This window comes from Argopecten irradians, chromosome 3, assembly GCF_041381155.1.
Source record: "Argopecten irradians isolate NY chromosome 3, Ai_NY, whole genome shotgun sequence".
NCBI lineage: Eukaryota > Metazoa > Mollusca > Bivalvia > Pectinida > Pectinidae > Argopecten > Argopecten irradians.
Window position 1 is genome coordinate 33,674,043 of NC_091136.1, and position 23,700 is coordinate 33,697,742.

At 33.3% G+C, this 23,700-nt stretch overlaps 1 protein-coding gene across 12 annotated transcripts in view; it reads left to right on the plus strand.

The window, feature by feature from the left end:
• The window catches only part of LOC138318322 (clumping factor A-like), a 35,174-nt gene extending 11,964 nt beyond the window's left edge, over window positions 1-23,210 (plus strand). For 3 of the 12 annotated variants that reach the window (XM_069260583.1, XM_069260584.1, XM_069260580.1), the window contains exons 4-8: window positions 5,105-5,236; window positions 8,479-8,508; window positions 10,711-10,819; window positions 18,125-18,169; window positions 20,797-23,210. In XM_069260583.1, coding sequence (XP_069116684.1) covers window positions 5,105-5,236; window positions 8,479-8,508; window positions 10,711-10,819; window positions 18,125-18,169; window positions 20,797-21,889 — 1,409 coding nt within the window. In that variant the 3' untranslated portion in view covers window positions 21,890-23,210. The remainder of the gene's footprint in view (window positions 1-5,104; window positions 5,237-8,478; window positions 8,509-10,710; window positions 10,820-18,124; window positions 18,170-20,796) is intronic. The other 9 variants (XM_069260581.1, XM_069260586.1, XM_069260587.1 and 6 more) reach the window with 9 other exon arrangements.
• Window positions 23,211-23,700: the final 490 nt, after the last annotated feature.

A 23,700-nucleotide genomic window follows, 5' to 3' on the forward strand; every position in this document is an offset into this window, starting at 1 on the left:
AGTTTATTTCTCTTTACATTGATTAAGTGCCTGTTTAATGTGTTGATAACCCTGAGTATGGTTACATAAAAATTCAGAAGGATTAAGGGAGGGGTAAGTGGTGGTGGGGAGGGGGGTGGGGAAGCTTTAGAGGGCCTCCTCAGTCGTCACCCACTCATATACACTAAATATGGTGATTCATGTACTAAAATGATCACTGTGACCTTCATTTTAACCTTTGTTTTTTTTTTTTTTTAATTTTAATATTTGATATTGGTGTTTGATGTAAGATTGATATAAGATGTTGTGCTGATATTGTAGGTAAATTGCTACTTTTTCTTTTGTGTTACTTCAAGCTCCAGGAAACATTAATTAGATGTCATAGATACTTTGTACGTATATGTGCACCATAACCAATTTGAAGGTTTAATACCGCGGTTTCGAGATCCCAAAACGATGTGGGTAAAGTACTATTTACCGCCAATTAGTCCCACCTTCCGGTGATTATGACAAAACAAAAATCACGTCAAATGATGACGTCATATTCACCGGAAGGTGGGACTAGTTGACATTAAATAGTACTTTACCAACGTCAATTTTGGATCTCAAAACCCCCCCTATTGAGAAGTACTGATGGTTGTAAAAGGGTTCAGGACCTTAACATATCAGGGGATAAGTTATATTCTCTGTTTGATGGTGTGTTAAGACATCAGTGTGGTTGATTTTTATAGATAATATCACACAATCAAACAGACTTGTTGGTAAGTGTTAACTGAATGCCCAGGGAATATAGAAATGTGGCCAATCCCTTCCTCACACTGTATTATCACCAGGTCCAAAATGTATCATATGTTATGCACCTACATATAGTTGGTATACATCCATATATCTTAGTGGCTACCAGTCAATAGAACACTAAAATAACCAGAATATTAATGGTTTTTAGGTCACCTGAGACGAAGTCTCAAGTGACCTATTCTAATCGCCTTTTGTCCGTCGTCGTGCGTCGTCCGTCGTGCGTCGTCCGTCGTATGTCCATAAACAATTTACATTTTCGACTTCTTCTCCAAAACTGCTGAAGCAATTTCAATGAAATTTTGCACAAACCTTCTAAGGCATAAGGCCAATCAAAATTGTGAATTATGAGGTCCCCAACCCCCAGGGGGCTGTGGGAAGGGCCAAAAGGGGTAAAATTGAGTAAAATTTTTAAAATCTTCTTCTCTACTCACAGATGTGGTAGAATCAAATACTCTTCATAGATAGAAAGGTCTTAAGGTCCTTTACAAAAATTGTGAATTATATGACCCTGGGGTCTCTAATTTCCCCCTGGGGAGGGGGTTAAGTTTACTATAGTTTATATTGGGAAAACACATTTTTGCGCATTATTTGGTCATTTGTAATAGGAAATGAGTCAAATGTTGTCAGAATTATCAGTATGAGATGGCCATTTAATCCTATTAACAAATTTTCTATGACTGACCCCCAGGGGCCTTCGGGCGGGGTCAAAAGGGGTCAAATAGGCTAAAACTTCAAAAATCTTCTTCTGAAATTCTGGAAATGGTAGAATCAAATACTTTTCATAAATAGAAAGGTCTTAAGGTCCTTTACAAAAATTGTGAATTATATGACCCTGGGGTCTCACGTTTCCCCTTGGGGAGGGGGTCAAGTTTACTATAGTTTATATAGGGAAAACACATTTATGAGCATGTTTTGCTCAATTTTCATTGGAAACGAGTCAAACTTGGTTAGAATTATTAGCCTGAGATAACATTTTGATATCATATCAACATTGGTCCTGACCGACCCCCTGGGGGTAGAGGGGCGGGGCTAAAAAAGGGTCAAATAGGCTAAAACTTCAAAAATCTTCTTCTGAAATTCTGGAAATGGTAGAATCAAATACTTTTCATAAATAGAAAGGTCTTAAGGTCCTTTACAAAAATTGTGAATTGTATGACCCTGGGGTCTCACGTTACCCCCTGGGGAGGGGTCAAGTTTACTTTAGTTTATATAGGAAAAACATATTTGTGAACATAATTTGCCCAATTTTCGTAGGAAATTAGTCAAACTTGATTAGAATTATTAGCCTAATATATAGCATTTTAACATCCATATCCATCCTCGATGACCCCTGGGGGACCAGAGGGGCAGGATCAAACAGGGTCAAAATGATTAAAATTTCAAAAAACAACTCTTAGTTCACAGGTTTGATGGAAGCAAATACTCTTCATAGTCTAAAGAGTCAAATTTATAAATCACTGACCAACTTCAAGGCCCAGCATATAGTGGATATATGTCTTTAATATGTTTCATTATTTGTTTCATTATATATTCTAACTCAGGTGACCATTAAGGTCCATGGGCCTCTTGTTAATTTTAAAATCTCAAAAGTTTCAAACAAGGGAAGATAATCTAGTCTGTGTTTATAGATTTCAAACAAGGGGGGATAATCTGTGCAGTCTGTTTATAGATTTCAAACTAGGGGGAGATATTCTGTGTAGTCTGTTTATAGATTTCACGCTAGGGGGAGATAATCTGTGTTGTATGTCTATAGATTTTAAACTAGGGGAGATAATCTGAGAAGTTTGTGTATAGATTTCAAACTAAGAGGAGAGAATCTTTGTAGACTACTCTTTGTATAGATTTCAAACTACAGGGAGATAATCTGTGTAGTCTGTTTATAGATTTCAAACAAGGGGGAGAGAATCTGTGTAGTCTGTTTATAGATTTCAAACAAGGGGAGATAATCTGTATAGTCTGTGTATAGATTTCAAACTAGGGGGGATAATCTGATTAGTCTGTTTATATATTTCAAACTAGTGTAAAAGAATCTGTGAAAGCTGTGTATAGATTTCAAAACAGGGGAGATAATCTGTGAAGTCTGTTTATAGATTTCAAACTAGGGGGAGAGTATTTGTGTAGTTTGTTTATAGATTTCATAACAAGGTGGTGATAATCTTCAGTCTTTGGATTTCAAACATTGGGAGATAGTCTATAGAGTCTATCGATTTCAAACAAGGAGGCAGGGAATAATCTATAGAGTCTATGGATTTCAAACTAGGGGGAGATACTCTATAGAGTCTATGGATTTCAAACAAAGGAGAGATAATCTATAGAGTATGGATTTCAAACAAAAGGAAGATAATCTATAGAGTCTATGGATTTCAAATAAGATGGTATGGATTTCTAAAAAGTAGAAACAATCTATAGAGTCTATTGATTTCAATCAGGGGAGGGGGTAATCTACAGAGTCTGTGGATTTCAAACTAGGAGATAATCTATAGAGTCTATGGATTTCAAACAAAGGGGGGATAATCTATAGAGTCTGGATTTCAAACAAAGGGGAGATAATCAATAAAATTTATGGATTTTAAATAAGGTGGATCTAGAATGTGTGGATTTCAAACAAGGGGAGATAATCTAGATGCTATGGATTGCAATCAAGGGAGATATTCTACAGTCTTTATGGATTTCAGACAAAGGGGAGATGATCTGTAACAAGAGTTTAGCTAAGAAAATCTTATAAAAGCTGGTGGCCAATATAGCTACGTATGCTAAATATATACTTGATTTACTTGAAATAATATGTAGAATGTTGTATATATATATCACCTTTTTATGCTAGCAAAATATTTGTATTCTCATAACATTAAATAATCTAAAAGTACAACTGCACTATATATATTTCAGATATATAATTATGATATATTGATATGATTATTAAATGACTTGGCTATCTTAATGTATGAAAATGTACTCCATGACCCAGCCTTTCCTTGGAAAGTGGTCGGCACCATATGGTTAATTAGCAGCAATTCGTGCAAAGTTAAGCAATCTTAGGTACAAAATTAAGTGTTTATAGACTTCTCCCAGCTGTCCTACTCACTAGGGATTAAGTGGGATTGGATCAGATCTTCTGTACCTGGTCAACTCTCCTGGCAAAAGTTCTAAATTCAACAAGTATCAAACTCATCAGATCTATTTCAAGAGGATTCTAATTAAAAAGAGATAAATAGTTTTTCTAATGAGTTTTAAATACCCACAGATGTTTTTCAGTTACTTTTTTGTAATTTTAAAACAAAAAGAGTAAAATTCAACGAGGTTCTAATTATTGATCTACAAATACATTTATTAGTAATTTCTTTTTATGAAAGAAAAAAGTTTTACTTTTTATGTTTTTCTTGTATACGGATATGTGTCACCTATAATGAGTGCTGTTACATGATAGTGTGTAAATATGATAAACTCTCTACTATCTATCAGTTCTTTTTCCTTCTTGTATGGTTCTCTCTTCTCTGTAAACCATATGTCACCAGAACTTGAGTCGACACATGGGTCACAGGTTCACATGTGTGAGTTATAGTGAGTACATTTACTCAAGGTACATGTAGGTCACCGTGACCTACAAATGGATATTGAGAAGTAAAATTGACCTAGTATAAGGAAAAGCCTATAGCTACACCTGGACCACACTGTCATGTTATTTTCAGGGTATTCTTCCATCTTGATTAAAATCAAGTACCAAGGTATCATAATAAGAACACCTGCACCTTTTACATTTGTTAGGAATACAAATGATAAATGACGTGTTATCCTTGTACCATTTCTACCATTATTTCCTTTGTACACTTTTCTCCACTATCTTTAGTGAATCAGGTTTTAGTGATGTATTAAATTATCAAACAAGTACTGTGCACATAAATACAAAATCATCAAGTATTTCAGATATCATATGCATGTATCTATTATATTGCACGTATGGTCCCTTTTGTATAAAATGTAATTGCTATATTTCCTTACAATAGATTTTAAAGAAAAAATGAAATACATTTTATTTGTAATTTATAATCAATATCATACAGTGATGTAATTATTATTCAGATTCATTTGCTTCAAGAAATTGCTTAGATAAAGTCATTGGGTTCCTTAATGACAAATAATAGCCTTTTGAAACTTTTGATTTTAATTCCGAGAAACTCCAGCTAAAACCTAGAATGACTACAAAGATACAGTGCATGCACATTTTAATCCAATGAGATGAACAGTCCTGATGATATATAGTCCAACATAACTAAACTATATTATAACCAACACCTTTTCCCATGTTTCTCTTCCACCTGTCTTCCAGCCATCACCACCACCGAGACAATCACCACAACAGAAGGGGAGACAACCAGCGTGTTTCGCACAGTAACACAAACCTTAACTGAGGTTGTGACCAATGTCACGATTGACCTCAAACCCGACGCCATTACAACAGGTCAAATTATTTCTCTGGATTCATCTGTTTTATTAACATGTTATTGACATTTTACATTTTAATTATCAATATTGAATCAGTCAGAACAGCAGCTATCACTTCTTTAATGTAGAATAAGTTAAAAAGTAAAGGAATTCCGGTGATGATAATAAAGTAAATTTAATCTAATTTGTCAATTTTGTTTACTTTCTTTTCTTTAAATCTTATTTTACGCTGTTAATGCGGGGCTCGTTCTTTACAAATATTATATTATAGTATAGTGAGACTACATTATGTCAAATTGACCAACTTTTACTGTATATAAAATGGTATGTGATAGCTGTGAGACTGCACATAATATTGATTAATTTTTTAATTGTCCTGGATTAATTGGGTTAGTTGGTAGAAGCATGTGGTACAGATTAATTTGAATGAAAAGTTAAAGTTATGATTTTATTTGCATGTTTTAAATTGCATGATTACAATGACATTTCAATTGAAAATCTAGGCAAAGTTTTACCTAGTAGGTACACATTAAACAAAACAAAAGGCATTAAAATTTGTTTACACCCAGATGGAATTTAGGTCAGTGCTCCATTCTCATACAATCTGGGCTATATCGAACTCCAGGTTTTTTTGCTAAGTGCCAGAATTTTACAATAATCAAAATTGGCAGTAATTTATCAAAACAAAACTTTACCTGAAAATGAACTTGATCTAGATTAGACCAGAAAACCTAAGAATTGGTAAACTATTATTTGGGTTGCGTTGATAAAATTGAGGTTTCCGTGCCGCTAAATCTGTCTGTTTTTACTAAACCTTTGCCAGACAGCATTCCATGGCTGATTTGTTTGTTGATTAAGTTATAATTGGAACGTCTAACCTGATTTCTATAGAGCTCTTGGACGATCATCAGCAAATCTTAAGGCTTTTATGTCTAGGAGTTTTGAGCAGCGGCATACATAATGTACAAGTGCTTGTGTATGTACCTATGCAGATTTAGATTTTTAAGGAAATTTTAGCTGTTCTCAAAATTTTAATCTTGAGAAAATGAGAAAGTCAGAAACTGTTTGTGTCTACTATTATACATAACAGAATTATTTATCCCTATAAATGTTGTTTATTTTAAAGTCTACAAAAAATATACATTATTTCAGATAAGATTTTCTGATATTTATAATTAATTCAGTGCAACTCATTTGAAATCTTTGAGTAGCTTCTAAAAGTAAAAATAAGACAGTTTCATGTTTTGGTTTTGTTTTTAGGTCACCTGAAGTCTCAGGTGACCTATTCTAATCGCCTTTAGTCCCTTGTCGTGTGTCGTGCGTCGTAAGTCGTCCGCCCGTCCGTAAACAATTTACATTTTCGACTTCTTCTCCAAAACTGCTGAAGCAATTTCAATGAAATTTTGCACAAACTTTTTGAGGCATAAGGCCAATCAAAATTGTGAATTATATGGTCCCCACCCCCCAGGGGGCTGTGGGAGGGGCCAAAAGGAGTAAAATTGAGTAAAATTTCAAAAATCTTCTTCTCTACTCACAGATGTGGTAGAATCGAATACTCTTCATAGATAGAAAGGCCTTAAGGTCCTTTACAAAAATTGTGAATTATATGACCCTGGGGTCTCTGGTTTCACCCTGGGGAGGGGGTTAAGTTTACTATAGTTTATATTGGGAAAACACATTTTTGCGCATTATTTGGTCATTTGTAATAGGAAATGAGTCAACATTTTTGCGCATTATTTGGTCATTTGTAATAGGAAATGAGTCAAATGTTGTCAGAATTATCAGTATGAGATGGCCATTTAATCCTATTAACAAATTTTCTATGACTGACCCCCAGGGGCCTTAGGGGCGGGGTCAAAAGGGGTCAAATTGGCTAAAACTTCAAAAATCTTCTTTTGAAATTCTGGAAATGGTAAAATCAAATACTTTTTATAAATAGGAAGGTCTTAAGGTCCTTTACAAAATTGTGAATTATATGACCCTAGGGTCTCACGTTTCCCCCTGGGGAGGGGGTCAAGTTTACTATAGTTTATATAGGGAAAACACATTTATGAGCATGTTTTGCTCAATTTTCATTGGAAACGAGTCAAACTTGGTTAGAATTATTAGCCTGAGATAGTTTTAATATTATATCCACATTGGTCCTGGCCGACCCCCTTGGGGCAGAGGGGCGGGGCCAAAAAAGGTCAAATAGGCTAAAACTTCAAAAATATTCTTTTAAAATTCTGGAAATGGTATAATCAAATACACTTTATAGATGGAAAGGTCTTAAAGTTTGTTTATAAAAATTGTAAATTATATGACCCTGGAGTCTCCTGTTTCCCCTTGGGGAGGGGGTCAAGTTTACTATAGTTTATATAGGAAAAACACATTAATGAGCATTTTTTGCTCAATTTTCATAGAAAATGAGTCAAACTTGGTTAGAATTATTAGCCTGAGATAGCATTTTAATATCATATCCACATTGGTCCTGGCCGACCCCCTGGGGGCAGAGGGGCGGGGCAAAAAAGGGTCAAATAGGCTAAAACTTCAAAAATCTTCTAAAATTCTGGATATAGTAGAATCAAATAATTATAGATGGAAAGGTCTTAAGGTGTTTTATAAAAATTGTGATTCATATGACCTTGGGGTCTCACGTTACCCCCTAAGGAGGGGTCAAGTTTACTTTAGTTTATATAGGAAAACATATTTGTGAACATTATTTGCCCAATTTTCATAGGAAATTAGTCAAACTTGGTTAGAATTATTAGCCTAAGATATAGCATTTTAATATGCATATCAGTCCTCGATGACCCCCTGGGGGACCAGAGGGGCAGGACCAAACAGGGTCAAAATGATTAAAATTTCAAAAAATACCTTTAAGTTCACAGGTTTGATGGAAGCAAATACTCTTCATAGTCTAAAAAGTCAAATTTATAAATCACTGACCAACTTCAAGGCCCAGCATATAGTGTTTATATGTCTTTAATTTGTTTCATTATTTGTTTCATTATATATTCTAACTCAGGTGAACATTAAGGCCCATGGGTCTCTTGTTTTAGATTACCAGTATTTACATAATCTTCAAATGATATAACAAATTTAAAGCTAACTTATACAAATATATATAACAAATCAGACAAAAGCCATGTATGCAACTTGTAGTATCTCATACAATTTCTAAACAATGATGGAGTAATGATGCATGCCTTTAGGAATATTATAACCAATAAAGATCACTTATAACTCTAATGTTTCAATGAAACCTTAAAATTGTAGACGCTACAACACAAACCATCTCAGTTCATGGTAAGTGTGCAGGTATCAATGAGTAAAGTGATGACAAATAAAAAATAACTGTGCATGTTCCTAAACAACATATCAACTTTGCATATTCATGATTCCATACTACTTCATAAAACCTGTATTTAGTATTTCTCATTCGCCAGCCATAACAAATGGAAGCTTATGCTGATCGAGTGCTACTTTCACCCTGCACTAGCATAAGTTATGTTTTGACATAGTATTGCTTTGGCATTTTGAAGTTTGACCTTATTGATATCCTTAGAAAATGAAAAAACTAAATTAAGATAATTGTTAATTACTATATTAGTATATTAGCAATCAAAGAAATTCCTTCACTCTATATCTTTGTCCCATGTGAAATGAAGTACTGATTGTGCACTTTCGATTGACAAAACACAACGCAACTTATTTCATATACAAAATATGTATTTGTAACATGGACTTATACATGAGTATTCATCAGTAAATGGTATTTATTTTTGCCAAAATCATAACAGTCGATCATGCATAATATTGGCAGAATAGCATAACAATTCGGTGATCTTTAGTTCTATAGCTCTATAAACTACATCTATTTCAAGAAATCACCACATATTTGTTACGAAGATAATATATCATTATCCATATCTGTTTTAGTTGTCATTAACTTCTGAGTTCATGGGATAGATTTAAGAGTAACACATTAAAAGCCATACAGAATTAAACCATGATAACAGCATTAATAACAAAAAATAATACATTATGTATCTGAACCATGATTATATTCCTGTACACTCTTTTTTGTTGTGAAACCTAAAAAACTGAAAGTCTTTTCCATATAATTACTTTGATATAATTAATATGTATACATTCAAGGTCACAGAGGTCAAATGAAATAAAGTAATGAATTAAGTTACCATACTTTTCATTATTATAACCATGCAATCAAATGGGTAACACATGCCCATTTGGCCTTTTAGGTCACATGCATGAACTCTTATATTTTCAGGTTCATGTTGTGTTCATGTATGTAAATCATGAAAGTGAGCTTTATACATGATGAACATGTATATCTATAAACTACATTTTCCTGTACAATTTATTTCGTTGTATGATTCCCAAGATTGTTTGCCCTATGACTGTTTTTAGCTGACTGATGATGTAGACATGCATTGTGTTTATATCATGTGAGGTGCTTTATAACACCAGGGGGATTTTCATGTTGTTATCCTTAATGTGTATTTTTGATGACCAACAGCTATGGAAGTCTATATTTGTTGCATGTCGTTGTAGAAGAGGAAGTCACTAATTTGCTGTCATGTTATAATTTGAATCCATATTTCAAGTGAGTTTAACAGCTGCAACCACATCATATTACAAGCTTTTAGAAATGTCAACAATGACATAAATATGAAACACAAATATTTATATGGTATGTTATGTGGACACAATGCAGCTTTAAACAATGTGCATCAGTGTTTTAAGCTATATTTAGTCTGACCTCGTGTCTAAGGGGAACTCGTGTGGTTTAATCAGCTGGCACAGGCTTATTACTGATAACATTAATTATGTACCTAATGTTGCATACTGCTTTAATTTTAATTGCTAACATTGTTGTGGAATGTGTGATTAACCACCAAAATATTGTATTATTGTTGAATTTGTTGTTTTAATAAACATAACTTGTTGCTTTGAAAAAACCCATTGTCTATAAAATGATCCATATACTTTGATATATGGGTTTTTAATTAATTTGATATTTCATGAAATTTTGGAATTCATACTGGGTATATATAAGTTTTCATTACAGTTTGATGTATACGTTGGTGATTAGTTTGATATACTAATACCAATATCAATTAGATTTAGATTAAAAAGATGAGATGGTATAGTGTTTTAGGTTAGTGAATAGCTTAAATTAAAGGTAACCAATATTAAGAATGAAATTCATTTAAATTGAAATTTTTGCAATTGGTATAAATTTAGAATAATTATTTCATAATCTTGTAGAAATTAAATACTTAATTCCTCAAATTAAAATGTATACCTATAATTTCTATTTCATAGATGTTTAATATCGTTTTGTTTTCTATATTTGATGAACAGGTTTACATTCTTAGTGTATTCAAAGCTAACTACATGTATTTGTTTTTCAAAATAACGAAGTTTTAAATTGATTTTAATGTGTAGAGCTAAATTTCTCAATGAGATAACTGTGTATTACAGGTGGATCTAAAGATATTGATTGGGTGATACCTGTCGCTATTGTTATCTCTCTTCTTCTTGTCGTTGCCGTCATCTTCATCATCTACAAACTGTGTCACCATGCAAAGAGGTGAGTTCAATAACACTTCAAGTTTATATATATTTTATGTGAAGCACAGAATTCTTGCGTCCATGCACAAATAAACCTATCAAGTTTAAGACTCTTTTACAGAATAACATTGACCAAAATGAAATTCAATTTGATTTTTAAAATGGTTCATGAGAAATAACTATCTTGTTGTAGCTAGATAGGAAAAGAATTCTAGATGACTCATATCGGCATCAATAGGAAAAGGATGGGTTCATTAAACTGTGGTGTACCTGGTATTATATGATTTTATATATATATATATACTATCAGGAAGAGAACTTACAAGGGTTTTAATGCCTGTTATTCAATCCTATTTCAATTATAACCATATAAAAATCCTAAATTTCTAATTCAATAATAAGTTTTTGAAATGAGCAGGGGTATATAATATTTAGTTGAAGTGTACCTTAATCAAAAACACAAACATTGGAAGGAAATTAATATTGCACTTTCACATTTGATCTTCCTCTTTGTCTCTTTGTTCTTTCTTTGTCTTTATCTTTTAATACAGTATGTCAATGTACCCAATATACATTTAATTATAACTTCAGCTTGGTAGTGATATTTTAACAGAAGCCTAAAAGCTCAAATATGCCAGCTGTTATAACAATACTTGTATGCCAAACTCATGCAATTGATGAAAAAGGATACATTAGCAACCTGTTTTAAGTTGATAAATTGATTTCTCATCCTGAGGAAGTGATATGATTGATTGCAGTAAACTGATCAAGTTGCTTTTTCTAATATCTTACTATATTTTTATATGTCACTATGACCTGGGCCTGTTGTTTACTATATTTGGGTATGTCACTATGACCTGGGCCTGTTGTTTACTATATTTGGGTATGTCACTATGACCTGGGCCTGTTGTTTACTATATTTGGGTATGTCACTATGACCTGGGCCTGTTGTTTACTATATTTGGATATGTCACTATGACCTGGGTCTGTTGTTTACTATATTTGGGTATGTCACTATGACCTGGGCCTGTTGTTTACTATATTTGGGTATGTCACTATGACCTGGGCCTGTTGTTTACTATATTTGGGTACAATGGGGACAACCTACGTCATCGGAAGTGATATCGGGCACACAAAAACAATGAAAAAACGCCCGCTTCAAGATGAAAATCGGCTGAAATTATGACATAAAAGCAATGCATCTTCTAAACCTATCGCGCGTCAAAGACATTGTATTGTTAGAGACTCTGTGAAACTATAAGATATCGTCAAACTAGCTCAGATAATGCAAACACCTCGACACAATATTTTTCGACAGCAGGGATATCGGTCACATTTTATTCAATAAAACGTAACAAGTTGTAAAAAAATAAATTTTGCTGCCACAAAACCGTCCCATTTACTAATATGTATATATGACTATTGAAAGAAAATATTTCATTCATTATATCTTCTAGTGGAGAAACATAGACGGTGCTTAATTAGAAATTATGAAAGTGATATCGGTCACACTTAGAACTTTAGGGGTAACGGTCACATCCAAAATTACGAAAACTGAATATTACAGCATTGTACATGTTGTCGTTATTTACGCATTCATGCAACTCCAGTGGAAAAGCGCCAATACACTTTTATTGAATTTATCTGATCTTGAAAGATGACTTTTTAACCGATTATCAGCAATGGTTGGCGAGTTATAAAAAACCTTTCCCCCATTGTCATCCATCCGTCTTTTGTTTCTGTTATTTCTCTGAAAGTACTGGAGGGGTTTCATATGTAGATCCAGTTATGTATAAAATATTTCGGGATCAATCAGAAATCGAGATGGGAAACAAGAAAACATCATTTGTTTCGATACAAATACATGTATTTGCCAGAGAGTATTAAGGATCTATTTTAAATTCCATGTTTAGAAAGTCATCTTTCTTGATTCTAATAGTTGAACTTGCTGCTATGGTTCAAATTCCACATGTGAGCATAGTTATGCATATTTCATTTTGGGACCGATCCATTGACACAATGGCCAACTGGTAGTCATCTTTGGTTTTCATATAGGAGTTATTACCCATATTTATGTACTTAATGGACCTTCTTGGAATTTTATAAGTACTATCTCTCTCTTTACCATTGTTGTGCATAATGCACCAATTAAAGCACGGTAGTCGACAACTTGAAGTTCGTTGCCATGTAGACATACAACTATCAAATATCTTGTTTGATATAGATATTTTGATATTCATTTATGTCATAGGGTTGTATTTATTAATGCTCATTTTTGGGACAGATAATATTACAAAATAATGAATATTTGATTATCTTTGAAATTTTTGACTACCACGGTGCTTAATAGCATTCATATACATGTAGATATATTTACTTTTTCACTGCAACCCCACTATTTATACTTACCAAGTGCATTTGACATTCAGGGGTGCATGATCTGCTATCCGCCTATTTTCGTGTAACGTCATAATTTGTGTGCCATCCTTGACGATATTGCTTTTTTCCTTAGATATGCAAATATCTTTAAATGTTATCATACAATTGTTATCAAATGAAAATGCGTCCAGTTGACAATTAGGGGAGCATGAATGCCAACTGGACATCGGCTAATTCAACATGAAGCGCTAAAGATATTGGTCCCACATATCAAATTGACTAATTTGCAAATCCAATGGTAGACGTCACGATATTTCCTGGGCCTCTTGTTATCGACTGATTTGCTTTTATAATTTGTTTGCGTATGATCATTTGTGATATTGTTGTTAAGATATATTCTATTTACCTTTTCAACCGTTATAGTGTGTTTATTTGTATAAAGCAAATTATTGAGTTGAAAATCTTTGGAGAAACTATCAGTGAACTGTCATGAAGAACTGTACAAACGCTATCAGCTAAAAACCCTCAGTGATCCTGTCTATCATGTATTCACGTATCTCTGTTGCTTATAGATCAGTGTGGTTTTCCTTTTGTTTACATCGGATGCCTTTACATCTTTAAGTTTTATGTAGTTTCTTATATATTGTCACTGCGAAGTTTTTAAATTATAATTACTTTAACACAGAAACGTACTTCAAATTAGTACAATGGTACTACATGGAGATGTAGTTTGTCTTGGTAAGGGTTGCCCCAGTTCCACTTTGCTTCAGCAAGCATTCCACGCAAAGGCAATGCAAGAACAAATGGATATGTACAAATACATGTATAGACAAAAACAAAACAATATACAGTGTACGAATAATCAAAGTATTCAGCAAAAAAACAGTTACGATAATAGTTAATGATGTTTCATGTATCTCGTGGTATTTCCTCTTGAATGATTAGATAAGGAAAATCAAGCTGCAATATTTCAGCAATCTTTACGGAGCGACAAACCATTTCAAAAACTTTGGATTTGACCGTTACCATGTGAACGACATTCTTTTCAAAAACAACAAAACGCCAATTATACAGGTACGTCACTTTTGAAGCAGATAAAAATGAACTATAGTTACTACTTGAAATATAAGGTAATTCATATAAGTAAATAACAATAAAGTTACGAAATTTACACTTGACATATTTTCAGTGAATAAATTGTGACCGATAGCCACGCTGTCAAAACAAAAAAAACGGACGGATGAAGAGCAATGGACGAAAGGCGATTTCAATAGCTCGCCAACCATTTGCTGATAGTGGGTTAAAAGTCGTCTTTCAAGATCAGATAAATTCAATAAAGGTATTTTTTGCGGCGTATCCACTGGAGTCGCATGCTGCTTAAATAACGACTACATGTACAATGCTGTTATATTCAGTTTTAGTTACTTTGGATGTGACCGTTACCCCTAAAGTTCTAAGTGTGACCAATATCCCTTTTATAATTTCTAATAAAGCACCGTCTATGTTTCTCCACTAGCAGATATAACGATTGAAATATTTTATTTCAACATTCATATATTACACTTTAGTAAACGGGACAGTTTTGTGACAGCAAAATTTGTGTATTTACAACTTATAACGTGTTTGTGAAAAAATGTGACCGATATCCCTGCTGTCGAAAATTTTTGTGTCGAGGTGTTTGCATTATTTTAGCTAGTTTGACGATTTCTAATAGTTTCACAGAGTCTCTAACAACACACTGTCTTTGACGCACGATAGATTTAGAAGATGCATTGCTTTTATGTGATAATTTCAGCCGCTTTACATCATGAAGCGGGCGTTTTTTCATTGTTTTTGTGTGCCCGATATCCCTTCCGATGACGTAGGTTGTCCCCATTGGGTATGTAACTATGACCTGGGCCTGTTGTTTACTATATTTGGGTATGTCACTATGACCTGGGTCTGTTGTTTACTATATTTGGGTATGTCACTTTGACCTGGGCCTGTTGTTTACTATATTTGGGTATGTCACTATGACCTGGGCCTGTTGTTTACTATATTTGGATATGTCACTATGACCTGGGCCTGTTGTTTACTATATTTGGATATGTCACTAGGACCTGGGCATATTGTTTACTATATTTAGGTATGTCACTATGACCTGGGTCTGTTGTTTACTATATTTGGGAATGTCAATATGACCTTGGCCTGTTGTTTACTATATTTGGATATGTCACTATGACCTGGGTATATTGTTTACTATATTTGGGTATGTCACTATGACCTGGGTCTGTTGTTTACTATATTTGGGAATGTCACTATGACCTTGGCCTGCCGTGTTGTTTACTATATTTGGGTATGTCACTATGACCTGAGTCTGTTGTTTACTATATTTGGGAATGTCACTATGACCTGGGCCTGTTGTTTACTATATTTGGGTATGTCACTTTGACCTGGGCCTGTTGTTTACTATATTTGGGTATGTCACTATGACCTGGGCCTGTTGTTTACTATATTTGGGTATGTCACTGTGACCTGGGCCTGTTGTTTACTATATTTGGGAATGTCACTATGACCTTGGCCTGCCGTGTTGTTTACTATATTTGGGTATGTCACTATGACCTGGGTCAGTTGTTTACTACATTTGGGAACTTTTTGGCGGGTATCATGTTATATCAAGGTGAGAAAGTTTTGCCTCAGCCAATCAGGAACAAGTGAAAAGCATGACCATTTAATGATATTTTTTGAAAGCATATATTATTTGCAAGGAGAATGAGAGCCTCAGGACACCACTTTGACGAACTTTGTATTGTTTGACAAAGAAAGCTTGACATCACAAGCACACTTATTGACAGGGTGGGCCATGTTAACATAAAAGTGATATTGACTCAGTGTTTCTAAATATGGAAATTTGTTAATAAATATGTATGACCTTCACATGATCATGTATTAGTCAATAAGAAAAGTAGACTATTGGAGCAAAAGAGAAAGAGAAGAGAAAAAGAATTCAACCTGATGTATTAAATATTATAAAGCTTTTAACTTATTGGGAAAATAATAAGTTCATTATAGAAATGAATTAATTATAGCACTTTAATTACCATATTTGGTGTAATTAGTGCCCCTCCACCTATAATGTACCTCTCCTCCTCTGAACAAAGAGTTGAAATTAAATAAATGCCCTTCCTCCTCCATCCAGAGGATTAAAACAATGTTTTACAGCTATATGTGATGTATATAAAACATTGTATCCCATATTACATGAACTTGCAAATCTTTCACATGTAAAGTATGACGTAATAAAGCATCTCAAAGAAAAGAAAGCATATTTTAATGTGACAGATTAATATGCTATGAGTATGAAAAGAGCTACAATGTGGCTTACATTTTTTGTCCATGACATACATTTTGGACCCTTGCATGCACCCTCTTTGTTTTATCTTTTTAAAAGCACTGTAGTTACGGTGAATTTGGTAGGCGTTTCTGATGAAGGTAACAATGGAAATCAAAGATGCGAGGTGTAGTGTGTACCTTTTATATATTTATAATTCAGAGAGCACCATGTACTATGATTACATTGGTGTATTGTCATTACCAATCTTTCCATGTACTTGTAGTACAAGAAGTATATAGAATATATATTCATATACATGTCGTCAGTGTTCAAAGGCAGGTACATGTAGTTTAAACACACATAATTCATAACAGTAGTAATCAGGAAGTCTTAACAAGGAAGGTAACAGTTAAACAAATTATCTTTAAGTGTATCAAGTGGGTCATTATGAAAGGAAAGTGCTGTCAACATGCATATGGTAAAGTGTATAGGTCTAATGATCTATAGGTATTAGATATACAGTATTCATCCTCATACAATTTCCACGAATAAAGACACCCGCCTATTTTCTCGTTTACCGGAGGCTTAGTTTGTGCACATTTGTTGTGAATAATATGAGACTCTTTATTTGTTGTAAATTAGGTCAATATTTAGTGAACATGTAACAATAAAGCATCATGCAGATCCTGATTTAGACAATGCCAGCTGCCCTGCACTGCCATTTGTGGTATATATGTATAGTGACAGACACCACATGTTCTGTGAGGGCCATCTGATTCTGTGCTATATATATATTGGTGGGGATGAATTTATAACTAGGTAGACAGGATGCAGGTTTTTGCCAATTAATCTTAAGAGGTTTTGTGTCTGACATGCAAGTGAGCATCTTAAAAAGTCTAAACCAGGGATGATTTGATGAGCCATAACAGAATTATCTTATTCAATTACATTTCACGGCTATGATCGACTGAAATCTCTAAAAAGACTGCCAATATTTAGTTAATCCTTGAATTTTGGAAACAAAATGAGCTATATGAAAGCAATTGCATGGTTAATAGGCAAAGTTTAATCGTAGGTTTGTTAATTATATAATGATGACTTAATGATATTTATATCATTAAGTTTGATTAAAGATGCTCCACCGCCGACAGACCCTAAATGATACTCATCATTTGAACAACAATTGGTGTGTAATCGTGTATACATATGTCTAATAAACACAAAAAAAATATAAAAAAAATTATTTTGCTTTTGGTGCATGCGCAGTCAGAACTTCATTTTATATAGAACATAGTGCCACAGAATTTTTTCGGGATGCAATTAATTATTTCTAATATTTTTATCTTGAAGTAAAATTAGAAGCTCAAACTTTTCAATAGTAAAATGGTGTAAGTAAGGTAAGTAACTTTTCTAACTGAAGAAAAATACCAAATCGTCTGATCCTGTTTTTGATAGTGAAAATATACCATTCCTCAGCAGTGGAGCATCTTTAAGAGATCAAGACAATACATTGATAATTTTAACTGCAATACTAGTAAGAGGTTTTTGTAGTGACACATATGATAAACCCTTTGATACATCTTTTATTTTCTGGCGCATAAAGTTTTTCATTAGTACTTTTTTGTTTTATAGTTTTCCAAAGTTTGCCCTGTTAGAAAGAATTGTCATTCGAAAGAGGTAAATCTTATAAGACTGCGTCATTCTTTGATATATACCTCAAGATTTTCTGCATGCGTAGATCTAATTTATCAGTGTTGAGGATGCAGGGCATGCACACTTAGTCGGAAAATGAACCTGAAATAATTAGTTCTCTTTCTCAAGATTGGTATTTCTTGCATCATACGTTTCTTATTTAGTTTCCTTAGAAATTTCCTGCTGATTATTAGCTATGATTTCTCAAAAATATTGTATTTCAGTAACTTCATTAATTTTGTTTTGCGAAATCAGTGCCTGATCTACTCTACTTGCTTATAGCACCTGTCATCTATATATAGGTACCGTGTACATTTCTTTCTGGACTATTGAAAGAATACACAGTCTGTTATTTTGGTGTCCATATATGTACCATGACCTCATTTCATAGTAAAATGACTTATCTAAAGTTTCTAAAAAATAAACAACATTTTTGATACCTAATTATTAAACAATGAATGGCATTCCACTATAGTAGCTTGATTAATAAAGCTATCAAATCCAAGTAAGAGACATCTGATGAGGAAATCAAGAGAGAAAGTGAGAGAAGACATAATGATGTTTTGTCTGAGTATTGAGATGCTTCAAACTTTAAAGCAGAATTGATACATATAGAAGTTGTACCATAAATATTTATAGTAATGAATCGTTTTCCTGTAGACTATGTTAGTACCAACCTATACCCTTCCTGTACTGATTCTTTTCCTGAAAAACTAACATGTTATATATACAATAGTACATACTAATCACAATTGTGTACACATGCTGCATTAATTATTCAAAATTGTTAATGCCATATACTACTGTCATCATATTGTTGATTACTACAATCAAATCTGTCTAAAATGATCTCCCAATGGGAAAAGAAAAAAAGATTGTAGCCAAGTGGTTTACATGTATATTATTTACCATTTGGGATTATTCAGAGGTAGCGTGAGTAGTGACACGGTAGGTTTTACTTAAAAAGTAATGTGATTTGAATGTCAAGTGCTCAGGGCACTACAAATATGGATTTTTTTAAAAAGAATACTTACTATATGAACATATAGGACTATAAGTGTAACTAACAATGCCGTGATAATGTTTATTGTGCATGAGTACTTTAGCAATGCCTGGAAGTAGATATATAAAAGTATGGTTAGTTTTGTAGACCACTCTTGAGGTAAACCATGATTATGATACTGACAGTATACAACCTTAATAGTTATTTTTCTGGTACTCAGTACTGACAGAGTGAAGTGAAGGGAAGTAACTCTGATAGGTCAGAATAAGATTTTGAATGATCATGGGAATCCTGTTAATCATTTACTGCACAATCCTGTTTTAAATTAAAAAGTAAACCCAACACATTCCACAGAACACTAACATTCTATCAGGTCTCATTCACATACAGGTTGATTAAATATTTGAGGTTTTCCTCTCTTCCCTGTTTTCAACTACAAACTAAACCTACAGCCAGGTATAGGTTGGTAATGAAAGAGTTGTAAGTCGGAGGATGTTTAAAGTAAATACGATATCTGTGTGATGATCAAGCTGTATGATGTGGGTGGATGTTTTTCCATGCAAGACAGGTGATAGCTGCGGCTTTATCTGTAGGAAATCTGTTTATAGATTCCTGGTTGTATTTTACTAAGGAGAACATCTCTTATCTCACACAGAAATAAGTTTATTATACAGCTTTTTTGTGTGAGACTTCAAATTCCATTTAGTGAAAAAGCTTTTTGAAATAGTGTGATTGAAATAAATTTACGAAAAGGGATCGCATGACTGATCTGTAAATCTTTAAACTCTCCATAAAAACAAGATGCCATCAATTAAACTAAAACAAAAAACTGATAAACTGACAGAGATAAACAAAAACAGATAAGGAATGTGTGTTGTTGATATTGATAGAGAAATGTAGTGTATTTATATACCTAGTGTTTATTTACACATATGTATACATCATAATATTAACTGTATCTGTGGTATGCAGACCGCTGAATGCATGTCCCTGGATTGTCAGCATGACTAACTAGTTTATCACTATTGCCTGTATTAGCTCCACCTTCTAATGAATCACAGATTCTTCAAGATTTCATTTCAATGAATTCTCTCACTGATTCTTTTTATCAAATTTTCTTTAAAATTTGATTTCTAAGAACTCCAGACCTTTATCAAAAATAGTATATTGACTATTTCTACAAATTTGTTACATATGCATATAAACATATTTAGACATTTTTTAGCTTTTATCTTTTTGAAAATGTGAAGGAGTTGTAATAATTGAAAGTGAAAATCAAATGGTAAAAACAAAATTTCAGTCAAATTGTACATTATAAATGAAAAGCTAGAATAACATGTTTTCAATATATATGTATACAGTGAAACCTGACTTAGTGGCCACCTCTGTATAAAGATCACTTGCGTATACCGGGTAAAGACCACTTTCTTAGGGTCTCAAAATGAACATTTATAACATAATTTGACCTGTGTTGGCTATAGAGACCATTATTTAGACAGGTTTGTTTGTATATTAAAGATAAATATACCCTGTAGTCATAGATGATTAAAAGCAGCTAAAAATTCAATGTTTGATATAATTTTTATGCATTGTCATTTAATTTGTCAAGCAGTTCAGCAAAGACAGACAATAACGGACATCTTAGTTACCATGATATCTACCAGGTAGACGGAGAGGATCAGACAGGCAAGGGAGATAACTCTGAGAAAATACCTCTAGAAGTGATTGTTGATAATCATGAGAAAATAAGTATTGATCAGAAGAACAGTAATTCTGTACCTCACAGAGAGGAGGGGTGCACAAATACATGTGGGCATGATGAGACTTCAGATTCCGGAATCGCTAGTGTCGATTTACATGTTCCACAAACTTTTATTTCCACAAAAAGTGAAGAACAGCTTGTTAATCAGAACGAATTGTGTCCAGACTCTGATGGTGAATCAGCTATGGCAGTGGAAAATGTGAGCTTCAGGAAAAACAATGAAATGGCAGAGCTCCAGACACAACACGTCACAAACCATAATGATTGTGCTGACGTGCAAAATGGCTCCCAGCAAAGTCCCACATTCAATCAGAAGGAAGTATCCAGTAGTTCTAGTGCGGAGGTGTGGGATGGTGAAATAGAAAGTACTGATGAAGCTGATAAGGACCAGGGGCAGTCCAAATCTAATAATGTTATTCCACTAATTACTGAAAGGCACACAGACATCAAAAGTAACGGTTCATCAAATTCTCCTAATCCTACTGATCCAAAACCCAAAGTAAATAATATGGATTCCCCAGGGACTTGTAATTGTGAGGAGGATTCCCCAGTGACTTGTAATGGCAAGGACAGTACTGATATCAGAGGATCTATAACTCTGGAACATCCAAATGGACATTGTAACGGACTGGAGAATGGGGACCAGTTACCTGTAGGGGATACCTTGAGTAAGACACAGGAGATCGAGTCGGACACAATGTCTGATCACGATAGCTCAAGGCACCTGTTCCTTTGTAATGGAGCTTCCCCACCTGGGGAGGAAAATGGGATTCAGAGTGCTGATGTCATAGAGGGTCTAACCAATTCTGGTAGTGATGACGATTCTGTGAATATTCGAGTCAGTAATGGACACTATGGCAGTAACAGGACCAGTAGTTCTAATCAGAGTCGCCAGTCAGACCTCCGATCCGACTTAGAAAGCTTGATTAACAGTTTATAGAGAAATATGTGACCAAAATGTGTTCTTGATTCTATGCAAATATTTAATCATGTTTTCAGTGCAATGGGAAATGAAGGAGATTTGATGCAATATTTTCACTTTGTGTATATATCATAAATGTCAGGGTAAATTCATTTCAATCAAAATGTTTCAACTGATATCATTGATTTATTCCTTTAGGAACTTAATTGATATAAAATAAAAGTTTAATGATAAGGATGAAATGAATAAAACATTTTGGATTTTAAGCCAATTAATCTAAACATTCAAGATTCAACTTTAAATTCTTGATTTAGTTACAATTGATACTGACAATATTCAAGCTTTTTTCCAGAACTGGTAAATATTTTCTAAAACCTGCAAGCCTAATATGTGTTCTACAGTGGTAGTATTATGTTATTACATATGTATCGGAAAAGTTAATTGGAAAAAAAAAAAAAAGATTTTTATTTTTTTTTTTTTATCTTGAATTGTTATCTATTTCCTTCTTTTGTCATTAGAATTTTAAACCTTGGTTACATGTTCACAAAAATGCACTACTTATGTCTCTTGTATGCATTTCAAACAAGCTTCTTTTTATGTAATATTTATGCATCCCTTTGATGTGACAAATATCCCTGGGACCACAAGTAATCATTGTACATTTAAAAGGGAAAATTATAAACCTGTAAATATCAATTAAGTATTTGAATTGTAAATATGTAATTTAATTTATCTTACATTGTATGTAATTTTATCAGATGTACAGTATTTTGGTAACTTTTAGGAAGTCAATCCTGGAAAAAAACAGTAAACAGAAATGATAGTAGGTTTTTTAACAACAAAATGAACTCAATGCTAATGGTAATTTAATATTTTCTTTACAAAGAGCATTGCTGCAATTTGTGCTTTGTTGTCTGAAACAGACCTTCTTGATAATTGTTGAGATGTATTTGACAGATCTTATCTAAGGGACGTAACTCACTGTTCCTCGGGCACCTTATTTAAAGACCAAATCACTGTTGGCTAGTTACCGTATATCATTTCCCCTTTTATGATGTTTATATTTATTCATTTCAAGGTTTTTACTCTGTGCTCTTCATGTATTTAAGATAGTCAAAGGTCTTATAATTTCATTTATAAGCTGTTTCTCAGTAAAATTATGTGCACTTAAAATTTTCCTTGTAGCTTTAAATTGTGTAGTGCTTTTTACTATACACTTACCTTCTGATTAAATGACAAGTTAAATATCAGGTGATTAATTCATAGTACCAAAGATGTCTTATTTTTGTATTTTGTTCTATTTATTAATATCTTTTTAAATAAAGTTTAACATTGAAAACATGATTGTCATGTTTTATTTTCCTACATCATGGAAATATCATTTATATGCCAGATATACTATGGTAGAAGGTATTTAGAATAAAGGAGCAAATGCATAAGTATATGTATGCAATATAATACGGGGAAGATATGAGCAATGATTTTAATGAGATTTAACATAACATTGAAATTAATTTTTCTTTGTTTTCATACCAAATCTGGCTTTCTGATTGGCCAATATTTTTTTTGCATACCACTATGAAAAAAAAATCCGAGAATGGCGCGAAACCCCGACGTTATCGTGACGTCACAATAGAGACATTGACGTTGCGTATTGATTCGGAAAAAAGAATCCCTTGAAAAACCACTATAATGTTACATTTAAACATACTTGATTTTATCAAATAGAGTATAAAATTAATTATAAGTATTGATGTCACTATTTTTTAATTTTATCGGGGTATGAAAAAAAAATTGTTTGCAAACTTTTGTGAGAATCTGCTACGCTG